The sequence below is a fragment of the Gobius niger genome, assembly GCF_951799975.1.
Source record: "Gobius niger genome assembly, chromosome: 2".
NCBI lineage: Eukaryota > Metazoa > Chordata > Actinopteri > Gobiiformes > Gobiidae > Gobius > Gobius niger.
The window spans coordinates 35,327,726-35,349,671 of NC_136853.1; the positions used below are offsets into that span (position 1 = coordinate 35,327,726).

At 41.9% G+C, this 21,946-nt stretch overlaps 1 protein-coding gene across 6 annotated transcripts in view; it reads right to left on the bottom strand.

Moving 5' to 3' along the window:
• sox5 (SRY-box transcription factor 5) overlaps positions 1-21,946 on the bottom strand; it is a 120,617-nt gene that overhangs the window by 9,122 nt on the left and 89,549 nt on the right. For 3 of the 6 annotated variants that reach the window (XM_079582767.1, XM_079582766.1, XM_079582764.1), the window contains 3 exons: positions 10,887-11,051; positions 5,638-5,824; positions 186-361 (listed from right to left, as the gene is read on the bottom strand). In XM_079582767.1, coding sequence (XP_079438893.1) covers positions 186-361; positions 5,638-5,824; positions 10,887-11,051 — 528 coding nt within the window. The remainder of the gene's footprint in view (positions 1-185; positions 362-5,637; positions 5,825-10,886; positions 11,052-21,946) is intronic. The other 3 variants (XM_079582769.1, XM_079582768.1, XM_079582765.1) reach the window with 3 other exon arrangements.

The window sequence follows — 21,946 nt, forward strand, 5'->3', positions numbered from 1 at the left end:
AATTAAAAGGTACTATAATAAAATCCGTAAACCTACATGTCAAAAGCAGCACATGTTTAAACCTCACTAAGATATTATCTCGCTGTAGAGAAACACCCGGGACCTTCTTTCCTGCCTCTGTTTAAATTATCATCGCCTTGCATGGCCCGCGTCATTACTTGTGTGTCTTGTTTCGGGGGTGATACCTTGTCGGAGCGCCCGTTGTTGAGGCTGAGGGTGCTGACGGCTGCCACTTTAGCATCCAGCACTTGTTGCTCTCTCTTGAGCTGCTCCTTCATCTGCCGGGCCTCGGCGAAGGCCTTGGACACCGCCTCATGGTCGTTCAGATAGGCTCCGGAGGTCAGCGTGGACAACAGGTCTGCTGGGACGATGAACAACAAAGATTTTCAACACAATTATATGGAAAAAAAAAAAATACAGGGGAAGAAAAATATCTATATATACAGTATGTGTGCGTGACGAGAGCGGTCTGAAATCCTTTTGAGAGGAGACATGAGGTAAACACATTAGCATAAAGACGGGCAGTTGCTTGTCTGTGAAAAACATACAGTCAGTGTTGGGCTAAGCATTAGTCACGCTGCGCCTTTAGACACATGCAAACTGCCCGGCGGCTTCCAGCAGCCCGTAGGTCAGATGGAAAATATAGATAAACAAAATAACGACACACACACAAAAAAAAAAAAAAGAAGTAGAGCAACAACTTTAATCACGGCACGCGATTTAATAACAGTTCAGTGCTTTCTCTGGTGGGAATACGAGGGTCGTCTGCAGGTCTAGACCCTTTTTTTCTTTTTTTTTTCGCTTGGAGATGCTTTTATTTATGTCTGTGTCCGTTTTAAGTCTTGTTTCAAACTCATTTGGTCGCGGTTTAATTCACTCTTCGATCCGGTATTTCGGCGCAGAGGGAACAGATTCGGCCCAATTGATCTGGTGTAGTTTAGGATTAGATCTGATGGAACACAGAGAGACGTTTTTGAGTTTGAGAAGCAGATGAGAACGGTGGCCTTCAATGTAATCCTTTGAGCTGAAAGACGCTGCAAGTCAGTTTTGCGTCAGTCCTAAGCCCAGACAAATGCCGACTATAAAACATTAGAGAAGTCACTGTCGGGAGGATAGATTTGCTTATGGTTTCTAACTTCAACACTGCAAACCTATCTCGTTATTGCTGTACAGATAGTTTTCATGTATCCCTTTCATGTAACTTCAGACTGACAGTAAAACTTAAACGCTTTATATAGAAAGATTATTATTACAGATAACCATTCAAGAACAGGGTTTTCTGTCTCAAATGGACATAACCCTTTCCGTCAGATTGCTAATTTTCCATCCCAACATCTGTTTTGCCTTTGTATAAAGATCCCATCACATTCGACCATTATTCCTTTTATTTTAGAGGCTTACTCCAGATCGGCTTGAATATCAGTGTGTGTGTGTGTGTGTGTGTGTGTGTGTGTGTGTGTGTGTGTGTGTGTGTGTGTGGTGCAGTGGTATCTCTCTATCAGCCCGGTTAGCTCCCAACAAAGAGCCGCGGCTGGTTTATAGGGTCTTTATCGATGCTAATCCGCCCCGCTAATGCCATCTCAGGCCAGATTAGGGCTTCAGATTTGTAATGACAGAGCAGTGGACTCTTTCAGAAGTCATAACCACGAAAAAAAAAAAAAAAAAAAATGTAGAGGGGGGCATGGAGCACGGCAGTCAATTTTAATCTAGTGTCAAAAAAAAAAAAAAGAAGAAGCGGGAGGGAGATGAATGCGCGTTGGGATGTCACTTAACATGACAGACAGGCCACCAGACAAGTAACCCAGATAACAGAGGGGAGAGTGGACTTGCTTTGGAAAAGAGAAGACGACTTGGAGTTGTTTTTTTTCGTGACCTTTTTTTGTGTCTGGGCGGGTTTCTCCACATCAATCTAATCATCCACAGAACACTAAAGGCTAATCCGATAGCGATTACGAACCGAGAGCCTGTGTTCTCTATGGCAGTTCCATCACAGGCGTTTATTTACAGAACTTAACATACTTGATATAATGTGCAATTTTGGGGATTTAATTGTTGTCAAATATCGAAATATATATTTTGCTTTGTTTTGTAGAAATATAAATCGTCAGGGAACATAATGTGATGATAATGCAAATTGGTGAATTCCCCATTGAGTAAAATATAACGTAGCCAATCTATACAATCTATATTAAACTGCTTCTCTCACACACACACACCACATCTGGCAATTGGCTAATAAAACAAAACAGAAACGGCTAAGAAAGCTTTGAAATGAGCATGAAAACCTGAATATGTATCTGCTCGTGTCACTGAGGTTGCAGTTTCCAGAGCAATGTAACCAGCTGTCGGGCTGGACCAAAATTTCTCTCTTTGTGCAATACGTGTAATCTAGATTATTACCGCTCTTTGCGTTAAACACAAAACAAAATCCACCATTTTCAGCCACTGAAAGGTCGACAGATCCTGTGACGGTTCATGGACTTGCAGGGGACACTTCCAAGTTCTCCCTATTACGCAACAAAATCCATGAAATAGTGAGAAGGTGGAAACAATGCATTGTGAATGAAGCAAAGTGCAACTGCAGATATAAGTGTTTTTTTTAAACGAGGGAACAAAACAAAACAAAAAGTCGATTTTGGATGTTAGACGTCCGATGTAGTTTTTGCTCATACGCAAATTTATCTGCCTCAAGGTCACGGGGGAAACTATAGCCTTTCTGACAGTCCAAAAGACAAATTCATGTGTGACAGAAGCGGGAGTTACAGGCGATATGACAGGCCCTCAGATGGGGGTCGGGACAGGACGATGGACGGACAGATGGATGGATGGATGGATGGATGGATGGGTGAAGTGGGGGTAGACTGAGGTGCCTTTGGGGAGTGTCAAAAAAACCAACAACTATGAGGTGTACGGGACAGGAGCGGACAGTGATCGACACTATGTGAGTGTTTGGGACAGAAGTCACATAAGGCACTAAAAACAAATGCTTTAGGTTGCAGGGGGGGAAGAGGGAACAGTCACACAAAAACAAACAAACTTGAAAGACAGAAAGGAATTTTAATTCTAAGGACTGCGTCGGATAAGAGATGTTAATGTCATTTTCTCCAACGGCGAAATGCACAATATGGAACACGCTTTATAGTGACCAGGCGTTTTCTTCGTCTTTGAATCTCAAGAGTGATCAATGTGGAAATAGCGTGAATAAATTCAGTTGCTTGAAGAAATGTTGGTGGTTTGTGGCAAAGAAGGGAATAATTCTCTGCACAATTTCCTCCCAAATACACTCACACCTGACGCAACGCTCGAACTCTAAAGCAAAACCCCCGAGTTTGACTGAACCGATATGGATATCTACTTACAAAATAGAGAACATTAAAGGAGCTATACCTGACTGTACAAAGAAACTGGATCACTCGAATTTCAAATGGTCCAGACTCATCTCAAACTTTCCTAATGCATTTACAACATCAAAATTCATCGCAGGGACTGAGTTTAAATCAGGTTTCACAACTTTCAAGGAGGAAAACTGTCACTTCACTGTAAAAAAAAACTAGCCTGACATTTTATGACTGTTTCAATAAGCTTTAAAACCAGTGTTTTTTGGATAAAGGTCTGCTTTTACCATATACTAAAGAACAAAACTTTCAATACAGAAAGTTAAAAAATCAAGGATAGCTCCTTTAAGTCTAAGGGCTGGACGATGTATCGATATTTACGATATTTCGATATATTTTTAAATGAGATATGGAATCAGACCATATCACATACATCGATATAGTTCAACTTTGCGCTGTAATACTTATTTTATAGGCTATTTTTATTGAAGATATTTTAATGTGCACCTTACGGAGCTTTGTTATACAGAGTTTATGTTTACGTTTTATAGTGAGTTTTCAATAAAACTACTCGTATTTGGATTTGACTTAACATTCCCTTTCACAACTCTCACTTTGTGGAAAACATATCGGGATGTATATCGATATTCAACCTAAATATATCGGGATATGACTTTTGGTCCATATCACACAGCCCTAACTAAGTCCAAGTCAAAACATGTATCCTTCTTTATTATTGCATGAATAAATAATGATAATAATCTTAAAATTAAATTTAAAACAACATGTCAATATCTTTTTAACGCAATAAAATAGCCTTTGATTTTTGTGTGTGTACTGTGTTACTGCACATTTACAAGTCTCACCAAAATATGCGTGACTTGTCTGCTCAGAACTAACTTCATAATAAAAATTTAAAAAATACATTTGGATGCTGAAAAGGCTACATTGTGTAACATCAACTACATAGGACTTTTACCAGAGCACAATTTGTAAACTGATCAGAAGCAATAGTGTTTCTTGTGACCTGGTTGGTGGCAACAGAACAATATGAAGCACAAATATGGCGAATCACACACAAACTTTACCCACTGTAATCCATTTTCTGAACAAAAACATCTGGGACTGCAAATCCACTAATCTGATATTAAATCCGGCGATTTATTGGTAGAAAAAAAAAACACACACACATACACACACAAAAAAAAAAAAAAACACAGTGAGATTAGCCAAAAAAGACAGGGGGGGAAATGACTAAGAGCGCATTGCATGGGAGGTGAGTGAGTGTTAGCTGTCATTGTGTCACTAATGCGGCGCTGTCCTGGCTCGTGTAAGAGGCTTGTCTAATCTCATTGGTGAGAGCGACTGTCTGTCATCCTCTCCCCTCTGTATTATACCCCCGCTCAGAAAAAAAAAAAAAAAAGTGTTAATCCGCATCTCTGTGCCGCTCGCTCGCTCCTCCGCTCAAAACGTTTCTTTCTCATTCACTCACTAATAAACAGGGAACAATGAAGCAGCCCCGGGGCGAACGGCAACACGGACGTTAAACACTAACACTAATTATAGCTTGTTACATATGTGTAATATTTGAACTATCAGCGCTGCGTGAAGAAATGGATTAGGAGGCACAAAATAGTGATTCATGTCTATGCCATGTTTGATGTATGTGTGCAATATGGCCCAGCGTGATTATAGCACTGGCACTGGTATTAATGGTGAAATGTATTCTTGAAAGCACCAGTATACGGCAGAGCCAAGCCGTTCTCTTTCCAAGGCTCAATGCAGCAGCGTTTGGTCAATGGCCCATCTTGTGCTCAAGCAGATATAGCCCTATAGACACTTCCATAATGAAGGGCTGGTCTCACTATAGGCCCAGGCTGAGTCTGGCACTAATGCAAATTGAGATTTGGTCAAAACGCAACATTCATTTAGGGTTTAATGTTGGCATTGTAATAATGGCTTAAAAATAAAAAAAATAGTTAAAATGTCAAATATCACATGCAAATATGGCCTAAGTGAAAGGAAACACATGAAACATGAAAAAAAGTCAACCTAAAATGCTAAATAGAGTGTTCATTGTTAACATCAGACAAACGGGTGCATTGGCCAGATGTGAAATGTACTGAATCCATGAAGGGCTCCACAGTTCATGTTTTTAGAACACACTGGTGCAGTGTGAGACCCGACCGGGCAGAAATAAGTGATTATCAACATATTTTAGTGGCATAGCAAACCCACACTGTGAACACTCGTGTCTTGTGTTGTGTTCTTACTTTCAGAAGTTGTAGCAGCAGTGACCTACCTATTGAGCTGACTCTGGCCTGCGGTCCTCCGATGCTGGAAGGGGCGATGCTGTGCTTCAGAGAGCCTGGGCCCAACTTGGCAGCGGCAGCAGGGACCTGTGGGGAAGTTGGGGGGGAGGTGGGTGACTTGCTCTCGGATGCCTTAGGCTTGGCCGACAGGTTCAGTGGCTGTGCACCCTCACTGTCCTGCAAAAACCAAAACAGCACAGTTCCCTGCTGTGACCAGCGTCAAAATTTAGCAACAGGAGGCAGGGAGGACCCTCGCTCTCCTTCATCCAGATCACCGCAATTAACTAAACATGGACCTACTGAATGGAGCCCATGCAGAGCAATCTAGGGCAAGCCTAAAGGGACTCATGACACGGTGCATGCCACTGCCCGCGTCCAAGCTCAAAAAAATAAGGCACAAACAAAACAAATAACAGACTTGGTGCAAACCACTGACATTTCCATGCAACACAATGTAGGAGTTTTTTTTTTAACAAGCAAACCTCTATCCCTCATTCAGGGCAGAGGTGGGACATCTCATGCACGTGCAAGTGCACACTTCACTCAGTAATCATGCACTAAAAGCTGTTCTTCAACATGCATATTCAAAGGCAGCTGCAGAACAATCAACCCCTGATGTGAAGAAACACCTTGAAACGAAACTAAAAGTGTCTGGTATTGTCGAAGCACAAATGCTGTACATCAGACGCACACCAGAGCGCTGCCTGTCACTTCAATGTGCACTTGCTCCATTAGAATCAAGGGACTGTGAACATGGAGAGTGTGGGGGGACAGCACATTCTGGCGCACAGACGAACAGACACTCAGTACCGATCGATACATTCCTCCAGTGTGAGGCACCGTCATAGTCATGCTCTCAGTCAGTCTTTATAAGTCCATAAGCACCACCTACAACACTTTAACATGAGGAGTTCATGTTCATCTATGACTGACATCTGCTGATCCGACTACACTGTCACGTGGACCTCACCACAGTCAGCCTTTATCACGTTAATTGTCATAGCAACCTCGCCACTGTTGATGATCTAATCCAATCAGGGAACGCCTTTGAGGGTCACATGACAGGAAGGAAGGAATTAGATTGAGCTATGGGGCCAGATGCGCATACTTGCCACTCAATATAATTAAAAGTCCTCAATTAAAAGGCAGACACAACACGCCACTAATGGGTCAGCACCAGTGCGGCCCACCCAGGCTCTTACAGTAGCCCATAACTGTTATTAACAATTCTAAATATTGCACGCCTTCTTTTCCTTAAAACAATCTGAATACATATATTATCTTCATGTCATTAGTCTAATGGCTGCTTCGATGAAGGAAATACAGTGGCATCCAAAATATGTGTGTCTGGGTGTGCGCTCTCCACTCATTAAGCCTGCCTTTCTAAGACTTACGAGACCTTCACAACTCAATTAAGCTATTCCAATTAAGCCTCCCGTGTATGATTGCATGGTCGTGCACAATCTCCAGCTTTACTGTGTGTCTATGTGTGGTGCAAAGAGGCCTAAACGGATTGTCCTTTATTAGTAGGTGGGTCTTTCTAAATTGATAGAGACCCCCAAGGATGTCTACAGTGAGACAATGTATGGGGAAGGATACAGAGGAAAGAGAATGGGGATATTCTCAATCCTGACCCTTATTATGGATGGCTTTGGCTGTCTGGAGCATTTGAATAATTATTACAAATAGATAATGCCTCTTGTACAGTAGGATTGGGGAGTTTTTTTTTTCTGAGCGCCATGCCAAATCCTATGGTGGGAAGGTGGCCAACGAGCCTTATGCCAGTGCGGGGGAATTAGTTGAGACAGTAGAGAGCTGAGAGGCTTGGGCCCATTTGTTTGTCGGCACATTGTTCAACAGGCGCTTAAGTCTCATAACGTGTGCATTTGCAAGGGGCAAATCTTGAATTAATACAATTGCCTTTGTGGCTCTCTCTTGGCCGCCGAAACTGTCAGCGGCTCCGGGAGTGGAGACATGCAGAGTGACAGCGAACGCCAGGGGGACAGAGGCAGGACACCATCAGAGAAGTGTGTGTGTGTGCGTGTGTGTGTGTGTGTTGTGTGTGTGTGTGTGTGTGTGCGTGTGTGTGTGCGTGTGTGTGTGTGTAAATCCAAGTGAATTTAAAGGATGTACAAGTTGAATAGAAATGTGCTCTGCCAATTTGTTGAGCCAATGAATGGTAGTGTGGTAGCCATTTACTGTGTGTATAACTTTTTTTTAGTAAACTAAGGAATATAATATTACTTATACAAAATACGGGAGCATTTAAATGTATGAACAAAAAAATGCCAAACTCCCCCAAATAAAACACTGGTGTATAAGATCTGCAGCTGCGTGTAGTTAAAGGGGCATTATGCAACTTTCTATGCGGAAAAAAAAAAGTTGATATTTGTATGTATTTTGACCTTGTAGTGACCCAGTGAGTGTGAGTGGTCAGCATGGTGCCTTATTTTCCATCACGGTGGTCTCTACAATGCTACAGGATCAGTTGTTTTCTGGGTTTTCTGGTGAGAGGCTCCGTCTGCGGTGAAAATCTTCCAAACAATTGATCCTGGAGCGTCTGAGAGACCACTGTGATGGCAAGTAGAGGCACCATGCTGACCACTACAAGGTCAAATACACACAAATATGAACTTTTTTTTTTCCACATAAAAAGTTGCGCAATGCACCTTTAATGTCTTCAAAACAAGACATAAGAGAATGGGGGAAAGCGAAGGAAATCTCTTTGCTCAGTGGCTTTATTACTATATTCAGTTTATATTTTGACAAAAGCAACTCAGAGTAGTTACATTTTAGAAACAGTAATATGTAATACAAACATATTACATTTTTATAGCCTTAATCACTAATATAGAATATATTACAATTTTTAAGTAACTTGACCAACACCGCAAATAAGTCTATTTTCATTTCCAACTTTTTTTTATTCCCAAAGGACTATTATGTGACTGAGAAACTTTGGACTTGCGAGCAAAACTTGCAACTTTAAATAAACATACAGTGTGTCTATTTATTTTAGAAAATGAAGTCTATTCAAGGCTAAACTCCAAAAATTAGCTTTGAAAAAACAAACAAAAAAAATCACATTTTCACTGTGAATTACAAAATGCCTTCTTGTAAAATCTGGCAAAATTAACCCCATTTTTGTGTTTATGTTTTTCACCAAACAAAGACCGGAATGAATAAATTGTGTCACTCTGTTTTATAGATTGAATTAGGGCCGAATCAAAACACGCTTTATTGATTGATGCGCATTCTTGCTAACTGAACTGGTATTTTTTCTTCATCTGACTTGATCAAATTACTTAACCTTTTGAATATGCGGTTGATTTGAATTCCTTTTGAGGAATTTACAACAAAAAAAAAAAATGATGAAGGGCGGCCCAGTAAAGTTTGAGAAGTAGCATGCGTGCACTGCAGTGATACGTCCAGCCCGGGCGCACATATGGACCGAGAGCCTGCGTCATATGCATGCATGAAGCTCCAGTCTTGCGTTCAACAGTGCCCACATGTAAACTGCAGTGATTTGCGCTGGGACAGTGGCTGGTGAAATGTTGTAACTGCACACCTGCTATGAGTGTGTGCGTGCATGTGTGTGTGTGTGTGTGCGTGTAGGCATTTTGGCACGTGCGTCGGTGTGTCCGTGTCTCACCCGAGGGTAAAGCACTTAAGCACCGCGCGCCTGAGTCCAAACAGCTGTGAGCACCGAGTCTCTAAATGACTGCGGCCCACCGGGAGGAGCTACCTCTGAAATATACATGTCACTCACCCACCCAGAGAATAAAGATGACAAAAAGTCTAAGAGAGAGGACAGAGAGAGGCTGCGTGCTTCACTGGACAGGCTCAAAAGAAGACATTGCAGCACAGGGCAAGACGAGGAGAATGGGCCGAATGCGCCACTAGAAATAGGACAGCGAGACCGGGCCTTATTTGTTGTGTGCAATGTTTCCTTTTATTCGAATATTGATCAAATTAGAACGTAGGAAGAAACGGGGTCTCTTTAATGACAACAACCTTACAACACAGTGGTACTCAGCCCCATTTTTATTTATAGAAACGAGCACTTCTAATCTAATGCCCATCTTGTTATATCCACAAACAGTGCCACGACCCTAGGGACCGGCTCCAAAATGGCACTGCGGTCAGTCTGCCATCTTGGCTCCGTGGGGTCTGTCCCTGGCCATAAGCGTCCGGCAGGATTGGGCTGGCTGACTGCGGAGGCCATTACTGCTCCCTGCCTTTGCCCCACTGCTGCACTACTCCATATATATGCTAATGGGACATGAGTCGGGGGGCCGGGCCGAGGGGCAGGTGGACTGGTGTGTGGGATTTGGGGTCAACCACAAGCATTAATCTGGGACACTACAAGCCTGTATAGTTCGTGGATATACTGAAGTGTGGAGAGTGGGCCTTCATTGAGTTCAATTACTGTTGCTAATATGTGACACGCCTGATCGACAGAGTTTAAATAAAGCATTTCGATGGAGAAAGCGAAAGCGTCACAGCAGAATCAAAGTCAACATGTAACTTTTGCCGTGATTTATGGCTCTAATGCAGTATCTAAAGCTAGACTTCAACACGTCAGCACATACTATGAGCCGGGCTAAGGCTTCAATGGCCTTTAAAAGTCGTATCAACCACTGTTGCACTGTGCTGTTTTGGAATAGCAGATGCTGATGTGGCAGGGGGCACTGAGCTAGTGAGAAAGGAGTAGGTGGTCAACACCCTCTAATGCCAAGCAGATATTCATAGACTTCCACCTGGATGGACATGGGACGGTCCTTTAGCCCAAAGGCCAGCCAGCCGAGAAAATACCGCCAACGCCAAGGCGCCTCCCTGAGTCCGCAGAAAATAGCAGCTGGAGATGTGACAAAGTTGCGGTCGAAAGTTTGTTTCCTTCCGGGATGCGCATTAGTTTGAGGGAGTTGAAGGTGGTGCGACAAATACATTCGATCTCATGCACTGCAGTGATGGACGAGAACTCTCAGTAACATCAGAAAGGCCAAAGTGAACACGGATGCTGTTGTAACTTGAACCGTGAACGCCTAATTTAAAGCATCATTTAAAATCAAGTGGTGATTTTAGTTTTTTCTTCAAAGCTCTGCCGGTTTTGCCATGTGTTTGAGGTACAACAGTTACACCTGACCTCTTCTTTGGGGCAGGTGCATGTTATAAATCGTTAGCCTTTCTGCTGTTGAGAGCATCTATTTGCCTTCTTTATTTTTCTTTTTTTTTTTACCTTGGTCTTGACCGGTGGCGGGGAGCAGCGGACCTTGTCGCTCTGTAGGTGTGTGTTAGAGGGGGGTGAGTGAGCGCCCAGGTTGGCTTGGTGTGGCAGGCCGCCCCCGTGCTGCTTCCCTCCAGGAGAAACCTGCATGGCGGCCAGCTGAGCGGCATACAACTGCTGCAAGGTCAGGGAGAGAGAGAGAGGAGGGAGAGAGGGACAGTAAGGAGACAGAAAGAAAGACAAGAAGAAAGGGGCAACATGAATAAATGAATACAAGAGAGCACACAAACAAAAAGACTATGGCTAAAAAGCTGTGCAGAAAAGGCCATTAGTGGTGGGCCACTGTTCGTGTGACACAGAGAGATAGAGGGACATTGCAAGCGTCAGCCCCCCTCTCCCCATGGGACAGGCGCTAACAGCCTCTCTGACAGGCCCATAGATGGCCCTGTCCCCTCCAGGTGCATTGTGGGAGAAAGAGAAAACATTCAGGGCTATCGAGGTCACACTGCACGCCCGGCTTTGGCTCAAGGTGAAAAAATGATGATGGAGACTGAGCGAGAGGCAGGAGATTTGTGAAGCCACGCGCCAGATGGGACGTGCCACAAGTGTTGCTCCATTCACTGTTTAAATCCTAATAAAGACGCACACAGGATACAACAACACGATATTACAATGTAATCCCCAAAACAAGATGAATCGATTCAATAACGGCGGTGGGGAAACAAAACAGGTTTTGTCGTTTTTATTTATGTATTTAATTAATTTCCAATTAAACAAAAAGCATTATGGTGCGCTCTGTTATGGTGGGAACAAACCAGGATATTTATGCAATAGCATTGTATCACACAAAACAGTCTCTGGCCAGTATTTCCACAGCAACATTAACTTGGAGGCGCTTCAATATTCAGAACCGCTTCTATCTGCCTCCTCAAAATCCTTCGGCACTGACTTTTATGTAGCTAATACAAATCTCTAAGACGCCACTTTGTTTCTGTGGATTGTCATTCTCTTCACCGAGCTCTGTTTTACTGATGTGTTGTTTTTTTCCTTTTTTTTTTTTATATTATAATTGTTATTATTTATTTCTGCTGGCGGATTTTTCTGGAAGAAGCCCATGCTTTTTTGAGTTTAACTTGCTTCGTCCTTCTGTTGGCGCTTGGCTGCTGTCCACCGGCGTCAAACAAAGGCTGGTTTATGCAAATGGCAGTGGAGGAGATGTGTCGGCCACAGTAACTCCTGCTCCGTGCCATCTTCAATAAAGGCATCTATCTTTTACATCAGCAGGAACACAGCGCAGCGACTGGCACCACGCACTTTTTGGATAAAGCCCTGAATTAGAAATCATCTCTTCACCGTCACTTTTATCACAACACTGATGTGCTTTGTTTCCTATTATTTTGGATCTTTTTAAAACTCAAACTTAATATCTGATCAAACCCAAGCCAAAAAAAAAAAAAAAAAAAAGAGAGTAAAACAAATACGCATGTTTGTGGAGGCGGCTTGAGAGATGGCTGATAATTGACAATCTTGAAGTTAAGTGCCTGCTTTTTCTATTAATAGAAATTATATATTGTTTTCACTCCGTGCCTCGTCCGTCTCACCGACAAAGGACAAAACTTAATTTACTGCCCCCTATTGTCTGCATATATTTTTGATATGGCTCTATACCATATTAACCTATGGCTTTATCTATCAATGGTTTTACACTTTATACCCCTTAAGCTTTATTATTTTTGTATGACTTCATATAATGCAAGTGTTTAGAAATATCCATAGGTTTGATGATATTAGAAAATGCTGTTCCAACAAATGCCACCAGAGATCCCACTTTCTCATGAAAACGACACTTACTAAAAATACAGATATCAGCACGAGGAAGAGAGCTTGACCATGGACAGGATCTGAACACATTTTGGTGAAGGTGTCCAGAGGAGCATAAGAGAAACCCCTGTGAGGAACCAGTGCAGCAGAAGTGTTGAGTATGGAAGAGGGAGAAGACTGAATATGCAGGATTGACTGATCACATGAACACCACTCCAGGTATGTTTTGGATGAGGATGTACTGATATAACAAAGCTCAAGAAAGTTGATTTTGCATGATATAAAATCCTTTATTTTTAAGTCCGTATTTGCATTGACACAACGTAACTTACAAACCTTTCTGATTAGCTGCCACGTGCTTCTCTTTGCAATTTATTCACATGATTTATATAAAAAAAGGATTTTGCATTTCCTGCAAAAGCACTTCAGAATGCCATGTGTCTGTGAATGCGTCTCCTGCAGGGGGGCGTGTCCTAAAGTGCTGCTGTGGGGTCTGCAGGTGATCGGTCATGCTTTAGGATCCAACATGAACGGACCTGCTCCCGCGAGATCGGATCAGCCCTCTTGTCGCTCATTTCTCTTCAATTAGCCGCTCTGTGCGCCCACCCAACCATAACCAACCCTCACTACCCCTGGCCTCCTCTCCTCCCCCCCCTCCCTCACCCCTTCGGCCTTGCCCCCCCTGGTGAGTGGACCACAGGCGCTGCATGTGTGTGTGTGTGTGTCGGTGCATTCAGACCGCTGCTTCTTTCAAAGACCTCTTTATTTGTGGAGTGAATTGAGTTCCATTACATGGCCAGCTCCCGTCACTCAGAGCCTGGCCAATGATACACACACGGACACGTGTAGGCACATAAACGTCTAGCTAGGAGTAGTAGAAGTATAACACTTAAGATTTTTCTTTATTCCTAGTCTTTAGAAAGTGCACTCACGCTTACATAAAGGCTGTACCTTTCTGTGGCAATGAAAAACACACATATGCATTATGAACAATGGAGTGGCTGTGTAGTTGTTGTATAGGGTCTAAATGATTGTCAACATGAATCTATATGTTCCTTTAATTTATTTCCAAATTGTTCTATTTTTTTTTTTCTTCAATTATTGTATGGTTTGGGAGTCTTTACCTATATATGTATATTTGTAAAGAAAAAACAACTATAGTTTAGTATCCGAGTGAGAATCAGAATGCTGCAGAGTAAAATATTAATTAAAAGCAGTCTGTTGAAGTGGCAGAGGCAATGTGGACTGAGCCCAGAGCATCGCCGCCACGACCACATGCATGTCAACAAACGGAAAGTGACAGCGCCGAGCCTCCTGGGGTGACCGGGGGAGAAGGGATGGAAGGGTATGTGCGTTTTGGGGGATGGGTCGGGGGTAGACACTGGAATGTGAAATGTCACTTAGTCGTCCAGCATCCAACATCATACTCGCCGCTGAGACACCCAGCCAAATCCTGGAGACCAATCTCCTGACACCTCATGTGACTCTTAAAAGCGTCAGACGAAATCGGCAGTCGGTGATGTCATGTGTCAAGTGTTTACATGACAAACTACACCATAAATATGACACACCGATTTCGGCATCAGGAAACGTCGATGATTATAGAGCGATGCTCATGGTCGATCTTTGAGTGACTATACATGCGTTTCCAATGACATCACGCAGCCATTTTGAATACCGAAGTAGCATTATGCAGCACTACGACATGTGACAATATCTCTACTGAGGATGAAAATGAAAGACAACTGATTGACAGTGGCATTTATGTACTCGCAATCATTGCTCAAGAAGCAAACAGTAAAAATACGGCACCAGAGACGCACGTTTATGTGATTTCACCAACAGAGTCAGTGTTTAAGCTGCTCAGGGTGTTAACATGCTATCGGTTAGCAACTGTCAACAATCAACTGTCAATGGCATCAACACGATAAACACATGTGTGGCTCACATCTATGCACACTGAGGAAATACTACAGTAACAGCTCTGACCTCTGTCACGTGTTGTATCCAAGGCTATGTTTGGAGTGTGGTTCAGGGCTTTCTCTTGGAGAGGTCGGAGCTGAGCTGTTGAAACTAAATGCTAACGGGTAGCATGCTAACGTCTTGAGCAGCTTAAACACTGACTCACTGGTTTCTTCACATAAACATATATAAAACTAAGACAAACAGTTGTCTTAGTTTTATATACTGAGTTGAGATATTGTTGCATGTTGTAGTACTGCATAATTTTACTTCAAAATGGCCACCATAACAACAATAGTCACATGACTGAAAGGCATGTTTGGACGGATACTGAACATAGATGGATACACGACATTGCATGAATTTAGGTTTAGAGGCTATAGGGTTAGGTTTGCTGTCTCTGTCAGTATCAGATACATTACATTCATGAGACTGTCATGCCCTCGCTTTGCAGAAATGTGCTTCGACACCAAACATTCTTCATACTTTTGTGTGAACATGACAATGTAGTGTCTGAGATCACTCCGCGAGCCCTTTGACCCTCTGCATGTCCCCACTGACTGGAGGTGAAGAGGTGTCGACTCACTATTGGTCGGCTGTGAGTGAAGACATGCCACTGATTGTTTTGTATTAGTCCTATTGACACGAAGAGAATCCATCTAACCGCACAAACACACAGTAAGCCACTTGTCCATTGTCCATCCTGCTGTTTTTCCCATCTTCTCTGGAGATGGGAATCTTGTGTGTGCTTGCGGTCAATAATCTCCAGCTTTACTCAGATTAGCAGCCTGCCTCTGTCTGTATTGTCAGAGTTTTCCGTTTCAGTGAGAATTATCCTATTGTTTACATGGACACAGGGTGATAGTATATGGGTCTAAACAGATCTTAGCGTGTACCGACTCCCTGATTTGTTAAGCACATAATGGGTATAGTTGTAGACAGTCGGTTTCTCGTTTTAATGTCACAAACGCAAAATTGTGTTGTGTCTCCCACAATTTAATGAAACAAGGAGAAAGTAAACGTGCTTGCACCTAAGTTACCGTAGCATGGATTCCACCTTTCCAGTTTAATATCACAAAACAGCATTTCCACTGAGCTATTCAAACCTTTAAGAAGGCGATATCTGAAATGAACCCATTTAAGCAAATGCTTGGCCGCTCTGTTTCTCTATCAGATAAAGCTCGAGGTTCCTGCAACAAAACCAAGCAACAATTGATTTTCCCGAACAGCAATTCTCCTTGTCTCCTATTCACATTTTCCTCTTTAACTCCCCTTTTCCTGCCTTTCCTGTTGTCTGTGCTTCCGTCTCTCCGGTGAACAGCGCGGTAATCCAGGACAATATGTTCTAACATCTGCCTCTCCATATGATGCCTGACCCGCGCCATTGACCCTCTTTATGCCAACAACCACACTTCCATCTCCATCCTCTCATTGCTCCGCTCGCTATTCATCTAATCATCATCCTCGAAAATGACCCTTATACCTTCATCTGGGATTATCTGCAATCTCTACCGTCATGACTGTAATTTTTTCCCCACTGTGTATTACTAATTGTACAATAACTCACGAGTTCTGAGTTCTCTTTTTAATATTTTCTGTTCGATTTCTGATTTAGATATATGAATAGGTCTTTATTCATTGTTATTGATTGTTCAAAATGCATTATGGCAGGTTAGACTCCCAATCTCACTAAAACATAGTTAGCAGAACCATTTTTAAATTATATCGTAAACAAATGCATCTATTTTTCGTTTTCGTACATTTTTGTGATGTTTCTGTTTTCTCTTATTGAAAAAGGGCACATGTGACACATTCTTGTCGGGTCAGGGTCTATTCTTGAAATATTGAAATGTGCATTCCTTCCTCTTTCTTTGACACTTTTAGAACAAGCAAGTTCAACTTAAAAAAACAACAACTTAAAACTGCCACATCTCTGGTGTGAAAGTAATATTTATCATAGACACTAACGCACTGAGTAATAATTATAAAAAAATGCACTAAACTTCACGCTGGGGCATTTTTTTATATTTTTAACCTTTATTTAACCAAGAAAATCCCACTGAGATTAGGGATCTCTTTTTCTGGGAGTGGTAAGTGGTACGGGAAATCGGAGTACCCGGAGAAAACCGACGCAGACACAGGGAGAACATGAAAACTCCACACAGAAAGGCCCCGTTCAGGTGGAAGTCGAACCCGGGACCTTCTTTCTGTGAGGCACGAGCGCTCACCGCTAGCCTGGGAATACCCATGCTGCTGTGTGCGCTCGATTCATTTCGAACTGGCGGGACAGCAAGACGATGACGCACTTTTCGACATAAGGGAGCTTGTAGTTTTTTTTTTACGGAAAAAAAACCAAAACATGTTTATTTACGGATCCAACATGACGCGACACCATCATTCGATCAAGCTTTAGTTTACAGCGGGTGCGTCATCGGTACACATTCCTCGCGCCCAATGAGCGGCTATGGACGATCGTAAACCACACCTCTCCTACGATAAATGGATTGGTGATCCCCAGACTAAACATCACTTATGATATTTTGCCTGCGATAGCCAGGCTAGCTAACCGGTGCACCCATGCATGAAATCATGAACACAGAAGAGCGTCTGAAAAGTGGGACATTCGGGAAAACGATACGACGGGGTCAACGGGGAGCGAGATCAACACGCACTAATGCACAATGTCTCACTTATCTGCCCAGATTAAGACGCTAAGTGCCAACCCTGAACACCCAAAGCACTATTGCCTTCAAAGACCTTTATTTTATGCTAAGCTGTCAGTGACTTCACAAGCAACAGCGATGGCACGATGTGAGTGAAGGAAGTGTCGCTCGCAGAACGGGGTTAAAATCATAAAGAGATTAGTTCATGTCACTGAGGCCTGCACTTAACGTAAAGCCGTACCTCTTTATTCCCCGCCACGCACTTTTGAGCTGTCATAACACCATTTCACGACTGGGATTAGGGACAAGACTGCTCATCAAATGTAAGTTCATGAGAGTAATAAGATCTAACGAATCAATGCCTTACTCATCCACACATTATTGTTCCCTGGAAGCTAATACAATCTCCATGTTTGGTCTTAATATTGTATTTTAAACTAGTATTTCAACGCATCATTTCTGTAAGAAGAAAAAAATGGTTTCACTAACTTAAAAGAAAAGGGAAATAAAGGGAAATACTCTTGCGGTGTAAACAAATGCAATAAACAAATTAAATTAAGGTCTCCGTCTCCAATGTGGGCGCAGGACGGTCCCGGAGGAAATCCAGCCACATTGAGACATCTGCACTTGTGTTGTGAAATCCACAAATCCCTTTTCTTTCTGACAAAGCCTTAATCTGCTCTGCATATGTTTTCTGGTGGGATTGTCAGCTACAAATCTGATACTGAGATGTTTTTGTGCCGGTTGTCCTTAAGCTCCCGTGGGTCTCAAATATCGAAGTGTGTGAGTAGAGATGGGACAGTTAGGTCTATTTTTGGGGTATGTGAAGGATAGCGTCCAACATTACCAGGGTGATCCGCTAACTTGATTTGTTGCAATTAGATGTACGTTTGTGAAGTGCGTCTCTAACAAGTTAAAGGCGGGTGTGTGGTTAGCGCAAAGAAGAAAAAGAAAGCGGAGGTGAATTTGTTGAGCAGCTACTTTAAGCCTCGATTCTTTCTTTCTTTTTTTCTTTCTTTCTTTCTTTCTTTCTTTTTCATCTCAAGGCACCTTATGCTCACTGCTGTTTCATTGTGACATAGATCCTTTTGATTTGTTTTTAGAATGTAATGCAATATTTATTTGCAGAAAATTCAACATAGCAGATTCCTCCTTGATTTATTAAATTAAAGTGATAGTCTGTAAGTTTGCAGTGAGGAGAGATAGTGAAATTTGAAAGTAAGCAATCAAATTCCTCCCCTCTTTAACCCCTCTTTGTATGTGGGAAAGTGGGGATTTTGATGTGAGGAACATAATTTCAAAAGCAAACGATCAAGCTCCCTCCGCCTCCCTCCTGATTGGACCTGACAGGCTGGTTCAGAGGAGAAGCTTGTCTCATTGGTCAACGTGGGAGGATACTAGACTCTGATTGGCTGGTGAGATCCAGGAAGGAGGGACTTTACAAAAAAAAAAAACATATTATATATTATCATTACTTACTTTACATCAACCAGGTGGTCGATTTTGCACATTTTATACATTTTATTAAATACATTTAGACTTCCAGACTATCACTTTAATGTGAAGAAACATATTCAAATGATATACGATGTCGACCGTCATCTCTTTTCCGAATCACTGTGGACAGTTGATTTACACTGCTCCCCCTCAACACTATAAAACATAAACGCGCTGTTCAACTGACAGCTGCACACGCACTAACATATACCGGGTCTCACCTTTAACCTACATTTCCCATAATTCAATGTGCGAGAGTGCCAAGTGCTTCTGAATCCTCTCTCCATTTCAATAAACATGCACAGTCTATGCATGCAGGTGTGTCTCCGCAATACATATGTCCCATTCCGCGATGGCGCGTGTCAGAGAGCCACAGGAGGGCCCGGCGCCGTACATAAGGTTAATGTGTTTCAGACAGGCAGCTGAGAGGGACGCCTGTGCAACCTCTTAACCCAATACGAAGATCCCAGGGGTCCTTAAACGCACGTGGTGGGTGAACTGTATGTGAGGTCCGCTACTGTGGTATAGGCAAAAAGTATTCTGAACTACGGCAGGACTGGAAAATAAAATCAGCTGCTGGGATTAAAGACGTTTATATATGAATGTGCAGAAACAGAAAATATGAAATAAAAGATGATACCAATCTTCCATGAGGTGCACAATAATTAACCTCTTTAACCCCCACCCGTAACCGAGCACATTTTCTCCAGTTTGGCTTCACCCAAATCTAAAGGCTTAAAAAACAAAGCATCAAAATAGTGTGTGAAAAAGTGAAAAAAAATATGAAAACATGATTAAAAAAAAGCAACAAAAAAGCAACAAAAACGTGTCAGAAAAGCAACAAAAATATGACAAAAAAAGCAATGAAAAACAGCGATCAAAAAGCAATAAAAAAAGAAACAAAAGACGACCAAAATGTGCAGGAAAAGCGACAATAAAGTGTCAAAGATATGACAAAAAAGTGTGACAGAATCTCAGTGACGACGTGACAAAAAAGTTATGATCAGTTTTGTAGATCTTAGCTTTCAAAATGAGGCATTACACCGTTGCTCTCCAGTCCAGAAGTTTTTAGATTTTGGTAAAGCTGAACTAGAGAAAATGCCCTTGGTTCAGGCGGGAGGCAAGAGGTTAAAGTGGGTTTCAGTGGTATTGTGATTAAAGTATAAAATCAAAAAGACTACCCTGAAATGATTGCATATTAATTAAACGTCATTTTTACTTTAATATACGCTGGCATGCAAATTACCCTGAGTGATGCAGCAGATGTCACTTCCCCCTCCCCTCCAGTTGTACTTCAGTGTCCATCTTACGGGACGCTTTTGGCTCGGCCCCTGCTCGTCCTTCAGATTTACAGCCTCGCGTCGGAGCAGAGGAGCAGACGTGCTGTACCTGAGCTACTACAGTAACAGCGCAGGGGAGTGAGGTGGTCACAATGGGCCCGCGAGTCAGGATTTTCCGTGTGTCGTAAACCGTAAAAGATTCACCAAAAGTTTGTCTGTTTTGATCATGATTGTTGTGCCAGATGGTGATGCGTTGTGCGTTTGTGACAGTATGTTCCTGTTTACTAATGGTTTGTTCATTTACCCAGTGTTCTACTGAGAGTACAATGTTCTAACTGTTGCTCCCCAATACCTTAGTCATTCTCTTTTTCTTTCTGTTTGTTAACAGTTTACCTATATAAATTCATTAAATATATGTTATTGTTTTATTTTGTAGTAATTTAATAATTTAATAGTAATTGTATTGTATTATTACTCTAATGTTGTTGTTTTTTCTAATACAGCATACAGTGTGTTGTTTGTTTTACAGTATTAGCATGATTTTGACAAGTAGTAAATCTAGAAATAATTTTATCAATAGACAAACAATAAGTTTTATCTATAGGTTTAGTCAAAGTAAAAAAAACAGCCTTGTCATATTGTTTTACTTTTTAAAGTTTTTTTAGTCATTGTATATAAGATACCTCTATTTATTTATTTATTTATTATTTATTCATTCATCTGTGTTCATAGTTTTCTTTGCAGGGTCATACATTAAAGGGACTATACAGAGTTTACAAATGTCAAAATTGAATAATTTCCTCCCCCTACATGTTCCAGCCATGTCCTAATGTGTAGAATGAGCCCAGACCTGCTCACCACAACTGCCTGTAAAATCCTGCACTGTCACTCAAAAAGTTGTTTGTGCCGTCATGCACGAGCTTAATATAAGAGGTGCAGTTACACGTAAGACCTGAGGTGGCAGTAATGAGTATAAAATGGCCAATTTGCTTCTGGCCCCTTTAAAGGAACAGTACATGGATAAAATGGAGCACGATGAAGACATTGTCTTATTGTCCATGCTCCATTGTAACATTTACAGAAAAATTGATGACCAAAATGGCGGTGACCCATTTATCCAACAAACTGGTAGCACGCTTTCATTTGAACAATTTTAGAAAACAAAACAATTTTTCCAATTTCAACATACAGGTTGTATTTTTTATATTCCTCCATGTGCATCTCCTTGAACATGTTTTTAAATCTATTGTCTATTGTTGCAGTACTAAGTAACTCTTGCCCCTAGAGGCCATAAGCGCAACTGCAAGTGGCGTTGCAAGTTGCGATTTTTTAACTTATTAATTGTCGATGAGAGTAAATACTGACAGAGAAGCCAAAGGGAGAGAGGGATATTGTTCATCCAATTACACAAGGGAAATAAGTTAGCTTTGCCTGTTAGCCTGTTAGCTTCTTCTTTATGATTCCATTAGTGTGTATTGGTGGCTCTGTCCCGGTGGCAGTCGAGTAGCAATTGTGGTTTTCCGGCCAGAGACACCCGGGGGAGATAAAAGACCCTCCAATCATCCTATTAACACTTGTATTACACCCGCAGGAAAAACGTAAAAGGATTTATTAAGGTAAACACGTTACTTAGTACTGCTTTCAATCTTACCCCAGCAACCAAGAAACCCCTCTGTCTTATTGATTTTCAGGAGAAAGGTACACAAAAGTTTCTTTTCGTCTTGTGTCTTCTGTGATCAAAGTCAATTTCTTGTAAATATGTTCTGCCACCAACTTATGCTTCATTTTCCACATGGTCAATTTTTTAAATTAACAAGGTCTTTAAATGTTCACAGTGTCAGTTTCACAA